The 19,724-nt window shown below is 44.2% G+C and overlaps 1 protein-coding gene across 1 annotated transcript; it reads right to left on the minus strand.

Moving 5' to 3' along the window:
• Positions 1 to 5,892: 5,892 nt before the first annotated feature.
• Positions 5,893 to 18,582, minus strand: LOC118386233 (centromere protein J-like). Its single transcript, XM_035773793.2, has 18 exons — positions 18,439 to 18,582; positions 17,464 to 17,909; positions 17,012 to 17,138; positions 16,698 to 16,892; positions 16,452 to 16,617; positions 16,220 to 16,325; positions 15,346 to 16,038; positions 11,153 to 11,996; positions 10,909 to 11,038; positions 10,158 to 10,323; positions 9,800 to 10,087; positions 9,584 to 9,671; positions 7,664 to 7,809; positions 7,389 to 7,472; positions 7,075 to 7,215; positions 6,865 to 6,949; positions 6,630 to 6,750; positions 5,893 to 6,471 (listed from the first exon to the last, which is right to left on the minus strand). Exons 2-18 carry the CDS (start codon positions 17,887 to 17,889, stop codon positions 6,279 to 6,281), a joined length of 3,999 nt encoding a protein of 1,332 aa, XP_035629686.1. The 5' UTR covers positions 17,890 to 17,909; positions 18,439 to 18,582; the 3' UTR covers positions 5,893 to 6,278.
• Positions 18,583 to 19,724: the final 1,142 nt, after the last annotated feature.

Genomic DNA, 19,724 nt, shown 5'->3' on the forward strand with positions numbered 1-19,724 from the left:
GATTCCGGACCCAACGTCATAATGGAGGATATTATAGGAGATTGAACATGTAGACAAAGGGAATTTATATCCAGCCATCAACTCACCACATCCAAAACCACTGCAGCTAGGTTCTCAACTGGAGGTTAGTGGCAATATCACAGTAACATTTAGAGCAGAGGTCGGCAACAGGAGGCAAGTGTTTGTTTTATTTTAACATCCCAAAAGAAAAAAATAATAATAATAATAATATACAGTACATATATTGTTAGGATTTGATTTTTTTTGTAAAATTCAGCTAAAAATTATTCATTCAGGATAGCTGTTCCCAAGTAGGCCTACAAATAAAGAGACGTGATTGTGTCTCAATGTATATAAAATAAAATATAAATATGTAATCAAAATATGAAATTGTTCATTTTCAAATACAATCTGTTTTTGGTTTTTACTTATGGTCAATTTGCAGTGTACAAATTATGTTCTGACCACCCACTCAGACAAATCGTCTCACGGCCGAATCTAGTTGCCTACCCCTTGTGAGAGCGCATGTTAGTGCATGTCTGTTGAGGTAAACCGCGCCCCATTATCCAGAGAATAATAATGGTGTTTTTTGGTTCCTGGTTGTAGTTATCCCAGCACACCTATCTGAGCTGCAAAGGCCACTGAGAGCCCAGAGGAGCAACAAGAAGATCCAGGAGGACCTCCCACCTGTCACTCCCACCTGTCAGTCAGATCAACACTGTTGATCTACACAACACACATTTCACATGACAACATACACAAGTTTCTCTCTTGCGCTGTCTCGCCCTCTCAGACCTGCGAACGTTCACGCCACCTGGACAGCCACAACGTGTGACTTCATCTCCTAATATCTGACAGGAGCCATGGTCATAAAGGTGACGCAACATCACATACCACACTGTTGAGTGGTGGCATATTTCACCATCCTTTGATTTAACACTAATTCCTCTGTACTAACCTTTTCCTCTTCTCTCTCAGAGAACACAGAGCATCGTCCGGTGACAGTCACTGTACTGCCCCAGCCGGGCTGGGAAAGACGCCAGCATCGCAGACTTGCGGGTTAGTGAGGGCTTCGCTCTGAAAGAGAGGAGGCCACGGTGAGTAACAGAACTGTGCATGTATGTTTTACAGTTGAGTAGAAGATGTTTCCTAGGACCCATGTCTATCTACTGGCTCTAGTTATCTGCCCTCTCTCTGTCCCTGTGTCCTGTGCTATGGAGTGTCCCCCATTCCTAAACTAGAGGAGTTCTCTAACTGACTCCAAGGGCCTTCAAAACAGGACACCTGACTCAGAAAACCAGACCCCCTCCTTTGACCGGTTTGTCTCCCCTCCCAAGCCTGCCCCATGTACCAACCCCTCCCCAGACAGAAATGAAAAGTTTATCACCATTTGATATTTTTTGCTTTGAACTGGACAAATTTGACGGAAATGATAAATGAGCCCCATTGAACACAAATTAAGGCCAGGCTAAACACCGAGAGGGACAGAGTTTCACTGTGTGTGTTGCAAATGTATTTCTTGCACTTGATGCATGTGTACTGTCTTCCTGCATGTGCATGTGTACTGTCTTCCTGTCCTTCTTGGGTCCTCACACATTGCAGTGCTTCTTATTGCTACTGGCTGCATCTAGAATGATAAACACTTAGTTAGTTCAGGAATTTTACTAACATCTCACTCTCATATATTTACAGCAGGCCAAGGTAGGAGAGTCAGACACACACACACAACATAACTCACACTTCCGGTATTGGAGTTGTTGGTTCTGTGGGTCGGGCGGATGGGTCACCAGCATCCTTCTGAATCCTCATGATGGCTGCAGAAGCTGGGGTCCTTGGTTGCCTCCTCTGGATTTGAGGTCTTACCAATGCCTTGCTCAGCGCCGTCTCCGCTGGCGCTCCCCTCTGTCCACCCTTCCTTTTGTAGTATTGTAATCCTTTATGGTTTTTGATGTTCCAGGCCACAGATTCTCCCATCCCTATGCAGCATAATCATGAGTATCACATTTGCCTTTCTTTGTCAAGTAGGACACCAGGGACGTGTCGGCCGTGAACACAAACTAAGCCTGTTCCATGTATTCAACAGCTGAGGTAGGAGCTCTGGCTTGTTTTTTTTTCATACTGTTCCTACCAGCTTCCTCTTGAGCTCCTGTCCCAGCTTATACGAAGTAAAAAAATTGCATGTGATGTTGTGGCCACGGAGTCCCTGTGTCACGTCCAGGACAACTCGTATCCCTTGGTTCTTCTCAGGCTCCTATCTGGCTTCCCCTTATACACTTGCAAGTTCCACACATATGATGAAGCAGCGGCCCCTAAATTATATAAGCTGCTCAACAGTAGCATTGGGCCCAGGGTTGTAAAACATGGGAAGGCGGTCCACCCACTTGTCCCACACTGACCTGATTGCAGCTAGCTTGTCTCTCTGCCGCTGAGCTGGTCTGGTGTCTCGGTTATCAAAGCGGATAGTCCTGGAAATGTGAAAGTTTTCCAGAGACATTGTTGCACGGAAAAGTTCTCTGCATCCCACGGGAATCTGTGGATTTCCCATTGGAGCTGAAAACACAAGCTGGATAATAAGGATAATAATAAGGATAATAATCCCAAAGTATGCATGTAAATGATTTTGGTCCGTCTCGCTCCAAAAACACACTTCCCTCCAAATTAGTGCAGTCCAGAATGATTTTTTGGATGGTGTCTTGGATGAACAGTTCAAAAGAAGACTGTCCTGCACATGGGTAACCGCCATCCGTCGGCCCTGGTTGCATCCTTATCACATTGACAGCCATGTGTGGTGGCTCATTCTTTGGACAAGACCATTCAATTTCCAAAAAATGTTTACATCCATATTTATCCTGCTGATGGGCTGGTCCTGGGGCTGGCTGAGGGTCAATCGCATCTTCTTCCAACTCAGTCAGACTCCAAATTGAGAGACATGATCCTGATTCTACAAAGTGGAAGATGCTCCTTCCACACTAGCTTCTCTCTGCAAAAATTATTTCTAAGGCCCTCTGAGCAGAGAATTTGCCATACTGATTGATTGTGGTGAGCCACACATGCAAAGCTATTTTATTAGTGACCCTCCCTGGCTGGGGTAGTGTATGGGGAAAATACATATATATATTTTTTAAATAATGTGTTGTAATAACATTTCAGTTTCACTCACTACAAAGGGTAAGGAGTGTGAGAAAAGCATGAGACAGCACCAAGAATCTGTCTATGTTGAGCGTGAGACAGCACCAAGAACTTGTCGATGTTGAAACAGCAGGCCCAGGGAGGAGGAAGACAAAGCAAACCGGTTTCATTTTTACTTGTTTTCACCTACACCCACACTTATTATCCTTGGGTCCTGAACACACATGTAATAATGTGTAGGGGGGTGCACTCTGAAAATGTGTTCTTGTACATGTTCTTCACAGAAAATGAGCCAAGGCCAATAAGTCTCAGGTAGAATTGATTTTTTAAATCATTTATTTTAAACACTGAAAATGGATCCCACAGACCCGAACACCACACAAGGCTACATGTGTGAAAAAGTAACATTCACCGAGTAACAAATAAAACAATCCCCCCTCAGTGTTACAGTATGTCAAGTTTAAGACACAAACAAAGCAATATCTTTGGGCTACAATGCTCATTATTACATTGTACACGTTCTGCCTGTGTTGGCATAATTGCTCTCTTTCAGGCAGCCACGTTATCGACAGAGGGAAAGTGTGGTGTTCCCGTCGCCTCTATTGGCATTAATCTTAAGCCAGGCCCAGCTACACTTGATCCCTAAATCCATTTATTTAAACCTCTACAGGATCGGTGGGTCCCCCACGGGATGGTTGAGCTAATGTTGTCTAATGCGATTAGCATGAGGTTGTAAGTAATGAGAATTTCCCAGGAGATATCTGATATTGGTTTAAATTCTTAAACTGCACTGTCCAATTTACCATGCTATTGTTTGAGGAGAGTGCACAGTTATGAACATACAATGATATTAATAAACCAATTAGGCACATTTGGAACATAATTACAATGGTTCATTGGATCAGTCTAAAACTGCACATACAATGCATCCATCGAGTGGCCAAAATCTAAATTGCACCCCCGGCTGGAATACATTAAGGCCTTTCTCTTGCATTTCTTTGTATTATCTTTTACCTGATATAATGCGTTTTTTTTCTACATTCATTTCACATTTCCACAAACTTAAGTGTTTCCTTTCAAATGGTACCAAGAATGTATATCCTTGCTTCAGGTCCCGAGCTACAGGCAGTTAGATGTGGGTGTCGTTTTAGGCGAAAATTTAAATGTGGCGGATCCTTAGCAAGCAATGCCTCTTTCACCCAATTCTCAATCTGAAAAGTAACTAGTGAAAACATTAGTTCATAGATAACTAACTAGTTAATATTTCACAGATTGCCAGGGTCCAGTGAGCAACTAACATTATAGATTGAACAGCAAGGAGTCATATACCAGTTAATACTATACCTAATTGGTTCCTCGATAACGTTACCCCAGCTGTCTGACTTTGGACAGCAAATTTTTACACCATAAACTAAGTTTGATAATGTTGCTCAACATTTCTCTGGCCAGCTAACGGATAATTTCATCCAGCTACTGTAGCAAGATAACAATTCTTGTTCCACCACACTTGCTCCCTCACCTCAAACGTTCCAAATGTCTGTTTTTTTGGTTACAGCTCAAGTATGCTTCTTCACCAAATCAAAAACTGCCTTTCCACTCTCTTTCCAGAGCACGCGCTGATGCAGCAACTAGCAAGATGGTTGGCTCTTCAGTCTCGTGCTGCATTCTGTTATATGAACGATTGGATGGGCCCAGGCCTTGGATACAAACATTATTACACGCATCACTGGTTATCGTACAGCCATTAGTGACCCAAACGCACATATTAGACAAGCTGTTGGGCTTCGCTGGTCTCAACCCAGTCAATGTTCTGGTCAGACACGTGGACTGCCCACACACACCTCACCGTGGACCCAATCTTCACAGGAGATTGGAGCATAAGTAAATCCCATTCATGTGCAAAAGTTTGAGTTACAGGAAGGAATAGGGTGGCTTTATTTCCTTCCACTTAATCTTTAGTCAGTTTTCACATACGAAACAAATACGCAAAAGTAACATCTTGCTTCATCTCCCCATCAGGCTGCGTCAGATCCCGGCCCATCTGTATAGATTTCCCTGTAAGGCCATCAAGGTGTGAGTGGTGGGCTTCAGACCCCTGCCTAAACTAGAGAAGGAGCGCCTGTCCTACCGGCCAGAGTGGAGCATGAACCCTGCTCCACCGCATCCGTTACAGTGAGCAAGATCTGCCTTAGTTACCACCGTCATATCAGTGTAAATCATAACAAGCTGGATACAATGACACATTGTGGATTATTTGCATGCCCTGGCAACCGTGGTCTCTGTACAACCAGGGTGATGGCAGCAGCAGAAGTCTATGTATTGTGGTTATTCACCATATACCATTCAGCCAATTAGGTAATTGTGAGATCTTGGTGCAGTTAGTCATCTCAGCCAATCATCTCAATGAAGCAAGTGTAGTTTTCATGATAATGGTGTTGTCTCAGGCCAGAGCTGGCTGTGTTCCTGTATGAGGATGCAGCTCTGGTCTACCTGCCTCTGGTGGAGAAAGGACTGGCTAGCACTATAGCAAAAGTCAAAAGATGGGTTTGACACTCAGGAGTGTTTTTCAAAGAAAGTTTAACATGTGAACACTGCTCAGTTTGCTAGCTTGAACAATGTCAAGTCTATCTGTAGTCGCGTATGAAATCCAGTATCTCTCACTTCTCTCTCCTTTGACCTCGCCAGAGTTCTGAAGAACGTGTCCACATCACAGGCCTTTCCTGTTTGTTGTGCATTGAGATTCATGCTGCCAAAAAGATGAAGTACTTTGTGAAACATTTTATTTAAAGTTTAGTTTTTTTTAGCAGAATGTGTAAAAAGGGCAGACCACTTTTCTAAATATTTTACATCTGAAACTGTCTGTATGAAGGGTACAGAAGTATTAGTTTAGTTTTTAAACTGCTTCACTGTTTTACTCTTAAAAACAATACCCGAATGTACTCACTGATTTGATTGAACATTTATTTTACCAAAAAAAATACAATCAACTAAGAAAATAAATATGGATTAGACATTTTTTACAAGTCACTCATCACTACATTCAACTCAAACATACTAAAAACCTATGTCAAACAACTCTCACTCCAACAGAAATGTTCAACTGTGCTTCAGCTTTTGTTCCCATGATACCTCATATTGCGTAAACAATCCTAGGGCCTGTTGTCCATGACAATGTTACCATCCTTGTCTTTAACTCTGAGGCGTCCGGTGGGGTAGCGGGTCTCCTGTCTGCCATCGGTATAGACGGTCTTCAACGTGCCATCTGGGTACTCCCTCCTCTTATAGTCTGCTGTGTGGATCTCCTTCTGGCCTGTGTTGAACTGGATCTCCTTACTGCCATCCCTGGAGGAGAACATGAGAACAGTGGTGAAAGATACAAGACAGAAAATAAAGATTGGGCACTCCTCATCAAGTGCTTTTATCTGATCAGATGCATGCTAGAGTATGTAGGTGACGTATAGATAGATATATAGACAGAGGCGTGAGCTCTGTGGACTTACAAGTTAACTTGTATGATGGTCCCGTCAGTGAGGACACTCTCCTCCCTCCCATCTGGATAGAGGTTCTTGACTGTCTGGTCAGGGAATGTGATCTCCTTCCGGCCATCAGGGAAATGCTTCTCTGCAGAAAGAAATGAGGACTTACACACGTTTAAAGCAGCACAGTGATGAAGGGGATAATTTACGTTTAATAGTAAAATAACATTACTGTCAAATAAATGCAATCAAGTCTCACCAGTCTGGTTGTTGGGGAACTGCAGAACCTCGATGCCGTCAGGATAGGTGGTGTGAGTGGTCTGGGCATCCGCATAGTAGTAGATCTGTTAAGAGGACTATATTAGTTGACACGTACACATATATCTGGGATTCATGCAAGTCTAATATCCCATTAACACCACTGAATATGAAAGGTGTTGCCAGGGAAGGATCACTGTCAATGACTCACCACTCTCTGGTCAGCCATGACCTGCTTGATGTCCCCGTTGAAGAAGGTGACTTTGACTGTCAGTCCGTCCGCTGACACCTCCTTCCTGGTCCCATTGGGAAAGATGATGAGTCTCCCTCCACAGGCCAGAACCCTCTCCATCTAAGAGAATAACACATACCCGAGTCAATGGAAAGCACTTTGAGCTCCTGGAAAAGCACTATAAAAATCCAAAAATACAATCCATTAGCGAGATAATAACGGCTTTGAGTGAAAAACTGAATTCTTAAGTATTTTCACAGAATTTCCTCCCAATCCTTCTTGTCCCCCCTCACCTTTCCATCAGAGTGGGTGAGGACATCTTGACCTGGCTCTTGTTGCTCTTTGACCTCTGTCTCAGTCTGCAGACCTCGAGCTCTCTGTGTGTAAAGCCAGACAGTCTACATTCAGACACCGCAGCATACCTCAACAACAAAGGTGGTGTATACACACATATCCTATTAAATTATGAATAGAGTTCTAATATGTAATTATATGGGTGTATAGCAGTGTTGAGCCATGTCATGGCAGTGCTTTCATTAAATAATCAGACTCCAGTGATTTAACTCACAGGGGACAGGTTGTTTGAGTGGTCGTGGCTCTGTGCTGGGTGGTGGCTCCTGGTCAAAGATTCTGGTCTATCCTCTGAGCTGTAACTGTGAGCGGGGCTGGGTGCTGGTGTAGGGCCTGACCTCTTCAGGATGCCCCTGATACCTCCTGTTAGACAGACAATGTAGAACAATATCTCTACCTATAACTAAATACGAAATATTTACCTCCCTTTGTTGAATCCATAGTAAATCTCATGATCAGTCCATATTCAGGGATGCAAAAAGGTGACACTTTTTTGTTGTTGTACTGAAACATGCAAAAAAATCCCTGCTTGCAGGAAATGCAGGTTTTACCTAATTGAACAAAGAATATGAGGATCAGCCTGTGTGTAAAATAGTGGTTAATGTGAACCTAACTCACTGCTAAAAAATGTAAGGAGAAGCATTCCAATGTTATTTGTTGCCTAGACTTTACTGCAAATGACACTCAAGTCTTGAGAAAAAAACAATACACTAGTATTGCTGTTAGCCATGACAGCCTTTATAATAGAATGCTTGTGACCACACACACACACACACACACCTAAATATTGCACTTAAGTAGAAATAGAATGAAAACAGGCATTCTATTTTTGCTCTATTATAGTGGCCACAATAGTTGACATCGATCAAGCTACAGGTGTTCAAAAATAACATTCACTGAGTTAAAAAAATGTGCTAATCCCCCCTCACTCACAAGTGTTACTGTCAAGTTCAACACAACAAAAGCAACATCTTTGGGCTACACTGCACATTATTACATTGTACACTTTCTGCCTGTGGACATCTGTTCTACAATGTGCCAGCAGAGCATGATATCAATTATGCCAACAAAGGGTCTCTTTCAGGCAGAGAGTACACCTCGCATACCCCTTTTTATCCACTATATTGAGAGAGGGAGTGTGTGGCGTTTCTTTCACCTCTATAGTGGCATCCAGCTTAAACCAGGCCCAACTCTAGCTACACTTAACTGTTTAACAATCAATGCCTCATTTTCACTTAATTCTGTCATTCTGAAAATTAACTTAGTGTTCTGTAGAGGGAAAATAGTTCACAGTAGTTAGTTTGTTAGCTAGTTAACATTTCACACAGATTGCCAGTAAGCAACTAACGCATTATAACTTGAGGAACAGCAGGGAGTTGTATAACGTTGCCAGTTAACACTATAGCAAATTGGTTACGTTAGGTTACTAACGTTTGCTCATCTGATGTTGTGACATTAGCTAGCAAACGTTAGTTGTCTAACTTTATTGACCAGCTAATTTACACCCCAAACTCAATTATTTGATCAGTTAAGTTGGCTAATGTTGCTCAACATTTCTCTGGCAAGCTATAACAGATCATTTGATGCAGCTAGCAAGACACTTAACAATACTTGTTCCACCACACTTTCTCCATCACCTCAAACCAAATGCCAGTTATCGGTTACAGCTCATTAAGTACGCTTCATCACCTTCTCACCTACCTCCGTGGTCAGGCTTCTCACCTACCTCCATGGTCAGGCTTCTCACCTACCTCCATGGTCAGGCTTCTCACCTACCTCTTCGTTAATGTTCAGGGGACGCGCTACTGTAAATTAACTGGCAAACTGCTTTTCTATGCCTCTTTCCAGAGCGCGCGCGCACTGATGCTGTAACTAGCAAATTGGTTGTCCCTTCTCTCTACAGTCACGTGCTGCATTCTGTTATGTGAAAGGTTGGCTGAGCCTTGGATACAGCCAGTATTGCTCAAAACGCACATCACTCGTTCGGATACAGCCAGTAGTCATCCAAAGCCCCCCCACACACAAACTGTTCTCATCGGACCTACAGAAATGTCACCTATTTTGGATTCAAAATGGCCAAATTTCACAGAAAGGTGACTAGTTTGCATCCCTGATAATGCAGCTACCTTCCTTGTACCTTGAGTGGTGGGGCTGTGTCCTGATGGGCTGCCTTTAGAGGAGATGCTGCTCTGTGGTTGGCTGCTCCTCACCGTGTCAGGAGGACTCTGAACAAACAAATACACACTGCGTTAGGGTTGTTATCCAGCACAGGACAGAGAATTTAACCACCGCCAGAACACAAACAAACTGGAAAAATCACAAGAAAGTGGTAGCAGTGAATTTGTAAACTCACTGCCAATTTGAGGCACCTGGCTTCAAGAGCAATGTAACTGTCCAACGGCCTGGGTCCCTCCCTCCCCCTCTCCTTCTCCCTCCTGTCGTTCTCTCTTTCGCCGTCTGTCCCAATCTTCCTCCAGGTGCTGAGGCGTAGTTTCTCCATGGTGCGGACCTCGTCTTTCAGGTTGCTGTTGTCTGAGCTCAGGGAGTCTATCTGCTGCCGGAGACGGTTATGTGTGGTGGACCAGCGGCTCTCTCTCCGCTTCAACTCCTCCTGCAGGAAACTCAGCTGTTTCTTCATGGCCTGAGGGCGACAGGGCAGGGTTAATGGGGGTTATAAGACCTCTTCAAAATAAAGGGGGAAAGTGTCTCACCTGGATCTCGTCACGCTCCCTCTTGTCTGGTATGGCTCTGGCGGCAGAGGCATGCCTCTCAAACACCTTGCGTTCCTTCTGCAGCTTCTTGGTCTCCTCCCTCTTGAACTCCTCAAACTTGGCCAGCTCCTCAGCCTTGCGCTGCTCAAACTCTGCACACTCCTTCCTGTAATAGAGACAAAATCTGTTTGTCAGACACTTTCATACCCTAGATGAATCCATTTCATATACATTTTGTAACAATGCTTTGTATAGAACCATAGATGGGTGGGTTGTTTAGCAACAAAATGCAGAAAAGAAACGAGGTTGGCTAAAGCCCTATTTGGACAGGATTACTTTTACTGGCGGTCGGATAATGTAATTATGTGCACAAGCAAAAAAACACCACTTCGAATGTTTCCTCCAAATATTCATTGAAAATGTAAATACATTTGCACAATGAGTCTCAAATACATTGTTACATTTGTTAGTTGTTTAGCTAGCTAGCGATTTGTTCTTGCAAAAAGAGTCAAAGCACCTCAAAACAAGATATTCTATCAATAACAAGATGCAACGAGGTGAAACAAGCCACCTACGATTCCCCATATGGCTGCCACTTGTCTTTGTTGCTATATATCTGCCCTTCCAGAATCATAAAAACACAACGCGTTCTGCCTCTGCGATGTGTGCGCATTGTTTTTGTGAAGTTGTCAGGCAATCCGTTTATTGAGGGATACCCTGCCCATTCCAGTTCAGACTAAATGCTTGTTACCGGAGTTTCTCCTGGTTCTTTTCGTTCTCCTGTCTGAGTCTGGCCAGGGCAGCATTCTCTGTCCTGAAACGTTCAATCTCCAGCTCCAGCTCCACCAGCCTCTCCCTCAGCTGCCTGGACTGCTGCTGGCCTGACAACACACAATACAAAATAGTTTTATGCTGGTGCTACCAACTTTAGAGAAAAAGTCAGAGCCCTGCTGTTGACGTACTCCATTGAGTTAAGAGTGTATGCACTGTCTCACCTGATCCGTCCTCAGTCTTTCTAGGTTCTGGTAGAGAAGGGGCCTGGGTTTTGGGCTTTAGCGAGGGGAACAGCCTGGCCATGAGCTGGGAAGTGGGAGGAGGATCTGGCTCCTGGTTGGCTGCTGTGATAACAGACATCCTCTCCAGCTCCGTCCCTTTGGCCACGGCCACCTTTCTCTTCAGTGTCCTCTCTGAGGGTGAAATGTCATTCACTGTTGCTGTGGAAGTGTGTTGGTTTCCTGTTGCAGCGCCATTTGTTCTGCTGTCGTCCTCAACGATGCTGCCAGCCTCCTCCAGGTCGTTCCAGGTGTCATCATCATCAAACACCAACAGACCCTCGTGGTCCACATTTTCTCTGTCCTCCAAAAGGGTGGAGTCGTCAAGGTCACTCTGCCCGCCCTCCTCTGCCTGGCTTGAGCCTCCCTCTCTGTCCTGATATGACCTCTTGTCGTATGGAGGGTTGGATGCAGGGAGCGGGTTTTCCCAGAGGTTGCTGGAAACTGTAGTCTGGTATGACGGTCGAGCTACTTCCTCCCGATCCCCGAATTCAGAGCTGCTGCGGAAAAAGGTGTCAGAGATCTCCTCATGTTTGCCGTCGCTCACTTCATCTTCTTCTTCCTCATCAGTGGCTTTGCTGTTTTCCCTCATTACCCTCTTTGCCCTCACAGCAGATACTCCTGGTGATTCAGATGAGCTGGTCCCTGTGCCTTGGCCACTTCTACTGGTGCCCCAGCTGTGAACCCTGTTAGGCAGCGAGGGGGATTTGATGGGTGTGGAGGAGAGGCGTCGCGGACGGCTCCCCCTGCTGCCCTGAAGGGGATGTTGCTGGTCCAGCTGCAGCACCTGTAGGTTTACATTTAAATGTATTAAGCAACAGTGTAGCCTAAATACTCTCAGTAGCCGGTTCAGTGTTTCCACTGCAATTATTTTGCTATGGAGCTGCAGCACGGCAAAACCATTGACACCACGCAAAAAAATATTTCTGCCGAGGCGCACTTTGAAGATGCTAGAACAGTCCATATTTCATTTTTTATCTACACTTTTTTACTTTTCCTCTGCAAACAAAACAAGTCATTTATAGAAAAGTATTCTTATGGTGTCAGATTTTATCTATTTATCTAGTTGGCTTGTTGTGTGTTATATGCAAGATAAATATTTATCTCGTGGCGCATTCATCTTGTAATTGCCATAGGGAGGGAAACGGCAACAATTTTTGCAATCGAAAACAAAGGTTTTATTGCCATTTTTCTAAAAGAGGGTGAACCATTTTAAACCCAGAGTTTTTAGCAGTGGCATGGTTATGCATGTTACCTCTACGCAATTAGCAGTGAGTCCATAGGGGAGACTGGAGCTAAATGTAACACTGGTGAAACAGATAATATTTTTAGTTGAGCAAGAGTAGTGGCAACAAGGGGGAGAAATGGTGATATGAAGTTTGTGAGAAGTCCAGGCAGGGGACATATTACACCAGGTGGCAAGTTCTCAACAGGTATAAAACTACATTATATACACTGTGTTTATGCATGTATTTTGGGACATATAATTCATCAATAGGATAATAATTAGTTAAAAGATCACATTTGGGATCTGGCTAATGATTAGCCCAATAGGGTAAATGCAGATAGGCAACCCCATGCTTCAGCCTATTTATTTGCACTTTGCGGCATCTGTTGAGCTACAGGTACATGTTTTTTGCTAATGGCATACCTGATAACATGGACCATGCATAGGCTGTATACATATATATACACACATGGCCCAATATGCTAAAATAATTCAACACAATTTTACAAATGTGTTATTGGGCTCATTCTGGAGGTGGAAATGTATATTTTAGGTGTCAGTTAGCATACTTTTACTTTCATTTTGGCGTAGAATGCCCCCCTTCCCTCAACAACCTACAATTTTTTCTCAGAGGAAACACTGGGCCAGTTTTAGGTACACGACCTTGTTTCAAAGAAATGGTTTGCTCCTACAGACAGTGAGTCACATGGCTTGCTATATAATATAAAGAAGTCTGACAGGCAGAGGCATTCAGTTACTGTTCGATTGAACTTTAGAATGGGCAAAACGAGTGACATAAGCAACTTTGAGCGTGGTATGATCATCGGTGCCAGGCGTGCCAGTTCCAGTATCTCACAAACATCCGGCCTCCTGGGCAATCCACGCACAACAGTGTCTAGGGATTACAGAGAATGGTGCGACAAACAAAACATCAGTCAGTGGCATTCCTGTGGATGACAACAGCTTGTTGATGAGAGGTCGAATGAGAATGGCAAGAATCGTGCACGCTAACAGGTGGGCCACAAACAGGCAAACAACGGCGCAGTACAACAGTGTGCAGAACGGCATCTCAGAACACACAACTCGTCGGTCCTTGTCATGGATGGGCTATTGCAGCAGATGACCACACCGGGTTCCACTCCTATCAGCTAAAAACAAGAAGCGGCTCCAGTAGGCACGAGATAACAAACACTGGACAATTGAAGAGTGGAAAACATTGCCTGGTCCGTTGAATCATGCTGATGGCTGAATCAGTATTTGGTGTAAGCAGCATGAGTCCATGGCCCCATCCTGCCTGGTGTCAACTAGAGGTCGACCTATTATACTTTTTCAACGCGATAGCGATTATTGGAGGACCAAAAAAAAGCCGATACCGATTAATTGGCAGAGATATATATATATATATTTGTAATAATGACAATTACAACAATACTGAATGAACAATGAACACTTATTTTAACTTAATACATAGAAATAAAATCAATTGAGTCTCAAATAAATAATGAAACATGTTTAATTTTGTTTAAGTAATGCAAAAACAAAGTGTTGGAGAAGAAAGTAAAAGTGCAATATGTGCCATGTAAAAACCTAATGTTTAAGTTCCTTGCTCAGAACATGAGAACATATGAAAGCTGGTGGTTCCTTTTAACATGAGTCTTCAATATTCCCAGGTAAGAAGTTTTAAGTTGTAGCTATTTTAGGACTATTTCTCTCTATACCATTTGTATTTCATATACCTTTGACTATTGGATGTTCTAATAGGTACTTTGGTATTGCCAGCCTAGTTGATAGGCTCGAAGTCATAAACAGCGCATTGCTTGAAGCACAGCGAAGAGCTGCTGGCAAATGCAGTAAAGTGCTGTTTGAATGAATGCTTACGAGCCTGCTGCTGCCTACCACCGATCAGTCAGACTGCTCTATCAAATCATAGGCTTAATTATAATAATACAAATATGAGCCTGAGGTTATTAATATGGTTAAATCCGGAAACTATCATTTCGAAAACGTTTATTCTTTCAGTGAAATACAGAACCGTTCGATATTTTATCTAACAGGTGGCATCCATAAGTATAAATATTGCACAACCTTCAATGTTAAGTCATAATTACGTAAAATTCTGGCAAATTAGTTCGCAATGAGCCAAGTGGCTCAAACTGTTGCATATACCCTGACTCTGTGTGCAACGAACTCAAGAGAAGTGACAATTTCCCTTGTTAAAAGAAATTCATGTTAGCAGGCAATATTAACTAAATATGCAGGTTTAAAAATATATACTTGTGTATTGATTTTAAGAAAGGCTGGTTTATGTTTAGGTACACATTGGTGCAACGACAGTGCTTTTTTTTCGCAAATGCGCTTGTTAAATCACCCGTTTGGCGAAGTAGGCTGTGATTCAATGATAAATGAACAGGCACCACATCGATTATATACAACGCAGGACAAGATAGATAAACTAGTAATATCATCAACCATGTGTAGTTAACTAGTGATGTTAAGATTGATTGTTTTTTATAAGACATGTTTAATGCTAGCTAGCACCTTATCTTGGCTCCTTGCTGTACTCGCATAACAGGTAGTCAGCCTGCCACGCAGTCTCCTCGTGGAGTGCAATGTAATCAGCCATGATCGGTGTCCAAAAATGCTGATTACCAATTGTTATGAAAACTTGAAATCGGCCCTAATTAAATCGGCCATTTCGATTAATCAGTCAACGTCTAGTGTCGACAGTACAGGCTGGTGGTGTAATGGTGTGGGGGATGTTTTCCTGGCACACATTAGGTCAGCCTGTTCTGGAGGCAAGGTGGGGTCCGCCCAGTACCTAAAACTGGCCACTGAGTGCATGTGAAACATACATAAAATGTTATGCAATTCATTATAAAAAAAGACAGGTAAAAAAAGCATCACAAACCTTCATGACAAAGGATGAGTTGGAGGAGAAGGAGAGTTCCTCGGCTGCCTGCTCCAGCAGTTCAAACTCCCCCAGCTCCACACTCTCCTTCTGACGGTCACAGTCCCAGTGCTGCAGCTTCTCCTGGAATGACAGCTCAAAGGAATACTCTGGAACACCTGATTTTCCCTCTGCTGCTCCATCCGGTCTCGATGGACCACTTCCATTCCTCTGCAGTGCTCCAGTCCTCTCCTCAAGCCCAAACTGTTCAGTTACAGCTGCAGGAGTTCTACTCACAGGTTGAGAAGTCCCACCCACCTTGTTACTAATTACCTCCATTGGCCTTAGACAGTTAGTCATCTCAATGTTCTGTCTCTGATGACTGCCCAGGACTCTGGGCCTCACTGCGGCCAGCTTGTCTGTCTTGCCTTCTGGTCTGACACTGTCCAGAAGAGGTGAGTACGGGTCTCTTGGTCTGTTCTCCTTGTTGAGCACAGCAGTCTTGCGCTGTACGGGGGGGCGCTGACTGACCTTCTGGGTGGGCTCTGAGGTCCAACGGGTGCTGACCTTGGCCTGGGGATCTTTTTGGGGTCCCCCTCTGTTGGGCATAGGGGCTTTGCTTCGGTTGGTAAATCTGGAGAGGCCCTCCCCTCGCCTCAGGAAGGCTCTCTTGGTATTAGCTTTCGGACTGGCTCCCTCAGCTGCCTCTGGGCTCTGTTGGAGAGACAGCTTAGCATTAGCAATGTTCCATGCAAAACAAAGGGAATGGTACTGCAGCTCCAAAGACCACCATACCTTAATCAAACTCAACTTGTCATTTGGTTGAGCTACCATTTTATTTGATCTACAGCCCATTTCTTTGTGTAGTGTAGCAAAAATAGGGTTGGTCTCTGACCTGCTGCTGCTGGGTGGTCTTCAGTCTCTGTTCCTCCAGTCTCAGCTGTTCCTCCAGGAGCGCCTCAAAGGTCTGCTTCTGCCCCCCTATCCCTGGTTTAATGGGTCTGGAGATGACCATAGACACGGGAGCACACAGCCAAATCAATGATTTGTATTCTATGCTGTCAGTTAACTGAGAATAGTGAAATAAATCATGTTTAGACATCTCAAATATGAAGTTAAACATGTACCTGTCCTGTGAATCTAGTTCACAGTCATCTCCTCTGTATGCTTTGTAGTCTTCAGTCATGGAGGGAGCAGAATGGGAAGATAATGTGACTTCCTCATCACCACCCCTATCATCAGCATCCCCATTCAGCTGATGACATTTGTGTGGATTGCTCCATGCTTCTGTCCCTGTTTGAGTACAACAGAGATTAAGTCAATCATGTAAAAGCCCTTTTAAATGCGTTTAGGCACCGGAGCACTTTTCCTACCCAGTGTTTGGTCCTTTTCCTGCTCCTGGCCCCTTGGAGGCTGCTGGAATGTAGGCCCCCGTCTCCAGAGCTGGGAAGACGCAGGCCCTTGTGGGGGGCCTATAGGGAAACTCTTGGCTGCTGGGGGTCTGTGAGAGAGGGGGTAGCCCCCCAAAAGAGTGTTCTCTCCCGTCAACTTGGAGATCTCTATGTAATCTGTGAGAAATCGCACAGGTCTTGTCTAAATCAGGGGTGTCAAATTCAATAACTGGAGCTACCTGCTCCATACAGCCTGCTGAGCAATAACACAGTGAGTGGAGTGTGTTTTTCAGTACCTGCTCCATCCTGCTGAGCCACATGCACCATGCCCAGTAACCTTTGTTGCTCCTCCTGGAGACTGACAAGTTCCTCTAGCTGGTGGGCTTTCAGCTGCTCCTGCATGTGCTGCTGCCACTGCCTCAGCTGTAACACAGCACATACAGTACCCATAAGCACCGCTACAACATTAGACGTAGGCCTACCTATCTATAATATATATAATATAATAATATATAAATATAATATAATATGCCATTTAGCAGACGCTTTTATCCAAAGCGACTTACAGTCATGTGTGCATACATTCTACGTATGGGTGGTCCCGGGAATCGAACCCACTACCCTGGCGTTACAAGCGCCATGCTCTACCAACTGAGCTACAGAAGGACCATATCTGGAAGTGACAAGCCATTCCAAAGTCATCATGACCTCAAATATTTTATGGAGCCATTCAATACTGTTTTCTTACCCGTTCAAGTTTGAGCATTAGGGGTAGGTCCTGAGACTGATCTACAAACTTCTCCATACTGTCCATCTCTCCAGGTAATGTCAACCCTTGAGACGCCACTGTCTGCAGTCCAGCAAATTGTCTGTCAGACAAAGTCCTATCCACTGGTAGCTGATTCTGTTTGCTCAATTCTGTCCCGGACTCAGCATCATGGACGAGGGAACTGATACTGAGGCAACTGCTGCTACTGGAGACCGGGAGGGGAACAAACTGAGAGGCGAAGGAGTCATTCACATCCCGGGATCTCCAGACAGAGCTGTGTCGAAGAGACTCTGCCAGGTCTGGGGAGGGGTTCAGGATAACCCCGGCACAGGAGTTGCTCGTCATCCATCGGTCAAGGAACTTTGTTTGGGACTGCTGAGCCTGCAACCCAGCTGGAGATGACATGACTTGCTCTTCAGACAGGGCTAATCCGAGATTAGAGCAGATTTTAGAGACAGGTCAAGAGTAAAATAGTGTGACCCATTCAGCATGCCAGATCAAGTGCCTGGTTACCTAATTTAGCTAATTATACCACGTCACAGTGTGGTTATGCTTTGCCTACAGAAATGTACAGTTTAAAAGGACAGTTGTTAGCAACAGTTTAATACCTGTACTGTAGTTTGCTAACAGTGCATTTCCACATCATGACAATTTACAGAGTAACGTTAGTCACAAGAAGTTGTACATCCCTGAATAGTAAAGTACCTGTAACTAGCTAGTAATATGACATATTGTCAAATAATGACATATAGTTTATAAACTACTCAAAAACAGATTCGTTAGCAGGCAAACGTTACCAGTCATTGTATTGACAACGCCTTGGTTTGGCTAACTAACGTTAACTAGTTGCAAACTAGCAATCTTGCAACAAAGTTTTACCATTGCAGGAGAGTAAGACAAAAGTTGTGCTTTGATATTATAATGATAGACACATAGCTAACATACATAACGTACCTTGTTTACAGACAACGAATTTACGTATTCAATGTATTTTCAGTGTTTGAAGACAACAAATGGGAGATTCGAAGTATACCGCCATCCCAAAACAAAGCCCGCGAGGGAGAAAAATAGGACGCGTTGCATTTTGGGTAATGTAGTACATGGCGTTGAAATCCAAGACCAGGAAGTGGTTTTCAAACAATTGCCATTCGTCAATAGGGCATTTCAAGACGTTCAAATGCATTTCTGGAGGATGTACTGGAGTCCCAACTAGCAGTCCAAACACTTAAAAGACCCTCAGCCCTCAAACTAGGTGGACACTTCTGATGACGTACCATGACGTCTGACGAGTATACGCTTGCATGGCAAGGGGCGAGGGAGGAAGGAATTAATTTGAAATGGACCGCCCTTACCCGGAATTTCGTCACTCGTTCATCCCGTGATGATTGTGTTTTCAGTAAAAAAAATTCCTGCTGCTCTTCCTTCTGTGTGTTTTGCGCCACAGACTCTGGGTCAGTTGTATCTGTCTTAACCTGCCGTTCTCTTTGTATCTAATTCAAAGACACTGGATCAGTCAGAGCAGCAGGGGGATTGGATCTCCCTCTCCCTGGAGGAGCATCTCAATGCCCTATGCCTCCTCCGATCCCTCGGCCCGACCTCAAAGCAACTGTGTACTCAACTGGAGCAGATTCTCCTCCGATCTTTTCCAGGACACCCACGAGAGCACCAAAGTGATGTCAACCGCCCTCTACACCCAGTCTGTCATGGAAAGAGCAGGTGTTCTTAATATTTTGTATACTCTTGTATGTTTTACATATATTGGATGTGCAAAAAGTCATAGATTAAATTTTAACCCCAGGATTATGTCATCATGGTAACCAATTTTCAACAGAGAAACCTCACAAGTTTTGAGGGTTTGCACAATTGGCATGTTGACTGCAGGAATATCCACCAGATCTGTTGCTAGTCAATTTCATGTTCATTTCTTTACCAATGTCGTTTTAGAGAATTTGGCAGTACGTCTAACTGGCCTCACAATCGTAGACCACGCGTAACCACGCCAGCCCAGGACCTCCACATCCGGCTTCTTCACCTGCGGGATCGTCTGAGACTGGGGGTTTGTACAACCAAAGAATTTCTGCACATACTGTCAGAAACCGTCTCTGGGAACATCATCTGCGTGATCGTTGTCCTCAGCAGGGTCTTGACCTGACTGCAGTTCAGCGTCGTAAGCAACTTCAGGGGGCCAAGGCTCACCTTCGATGGCCACTGGCACGCTGAATAAGTCTGCTCTTCACGGA

Source organism: Oncorhynchus keta, chromosome 7, assembly GCF_023373465.1.
Source record: "Oncorhynchus keta strain PuntledgeMale-10-30-2019 chromosome 7, Oket_V2, whole genome shotgun sequence".
Taxonomy (NCBI): Eukaryota; Metazoa; Chordata; class Actinopteri; order Salmoniformes; family Salmonidae; genus Oncorhynchus; species Oncorhynchus keta.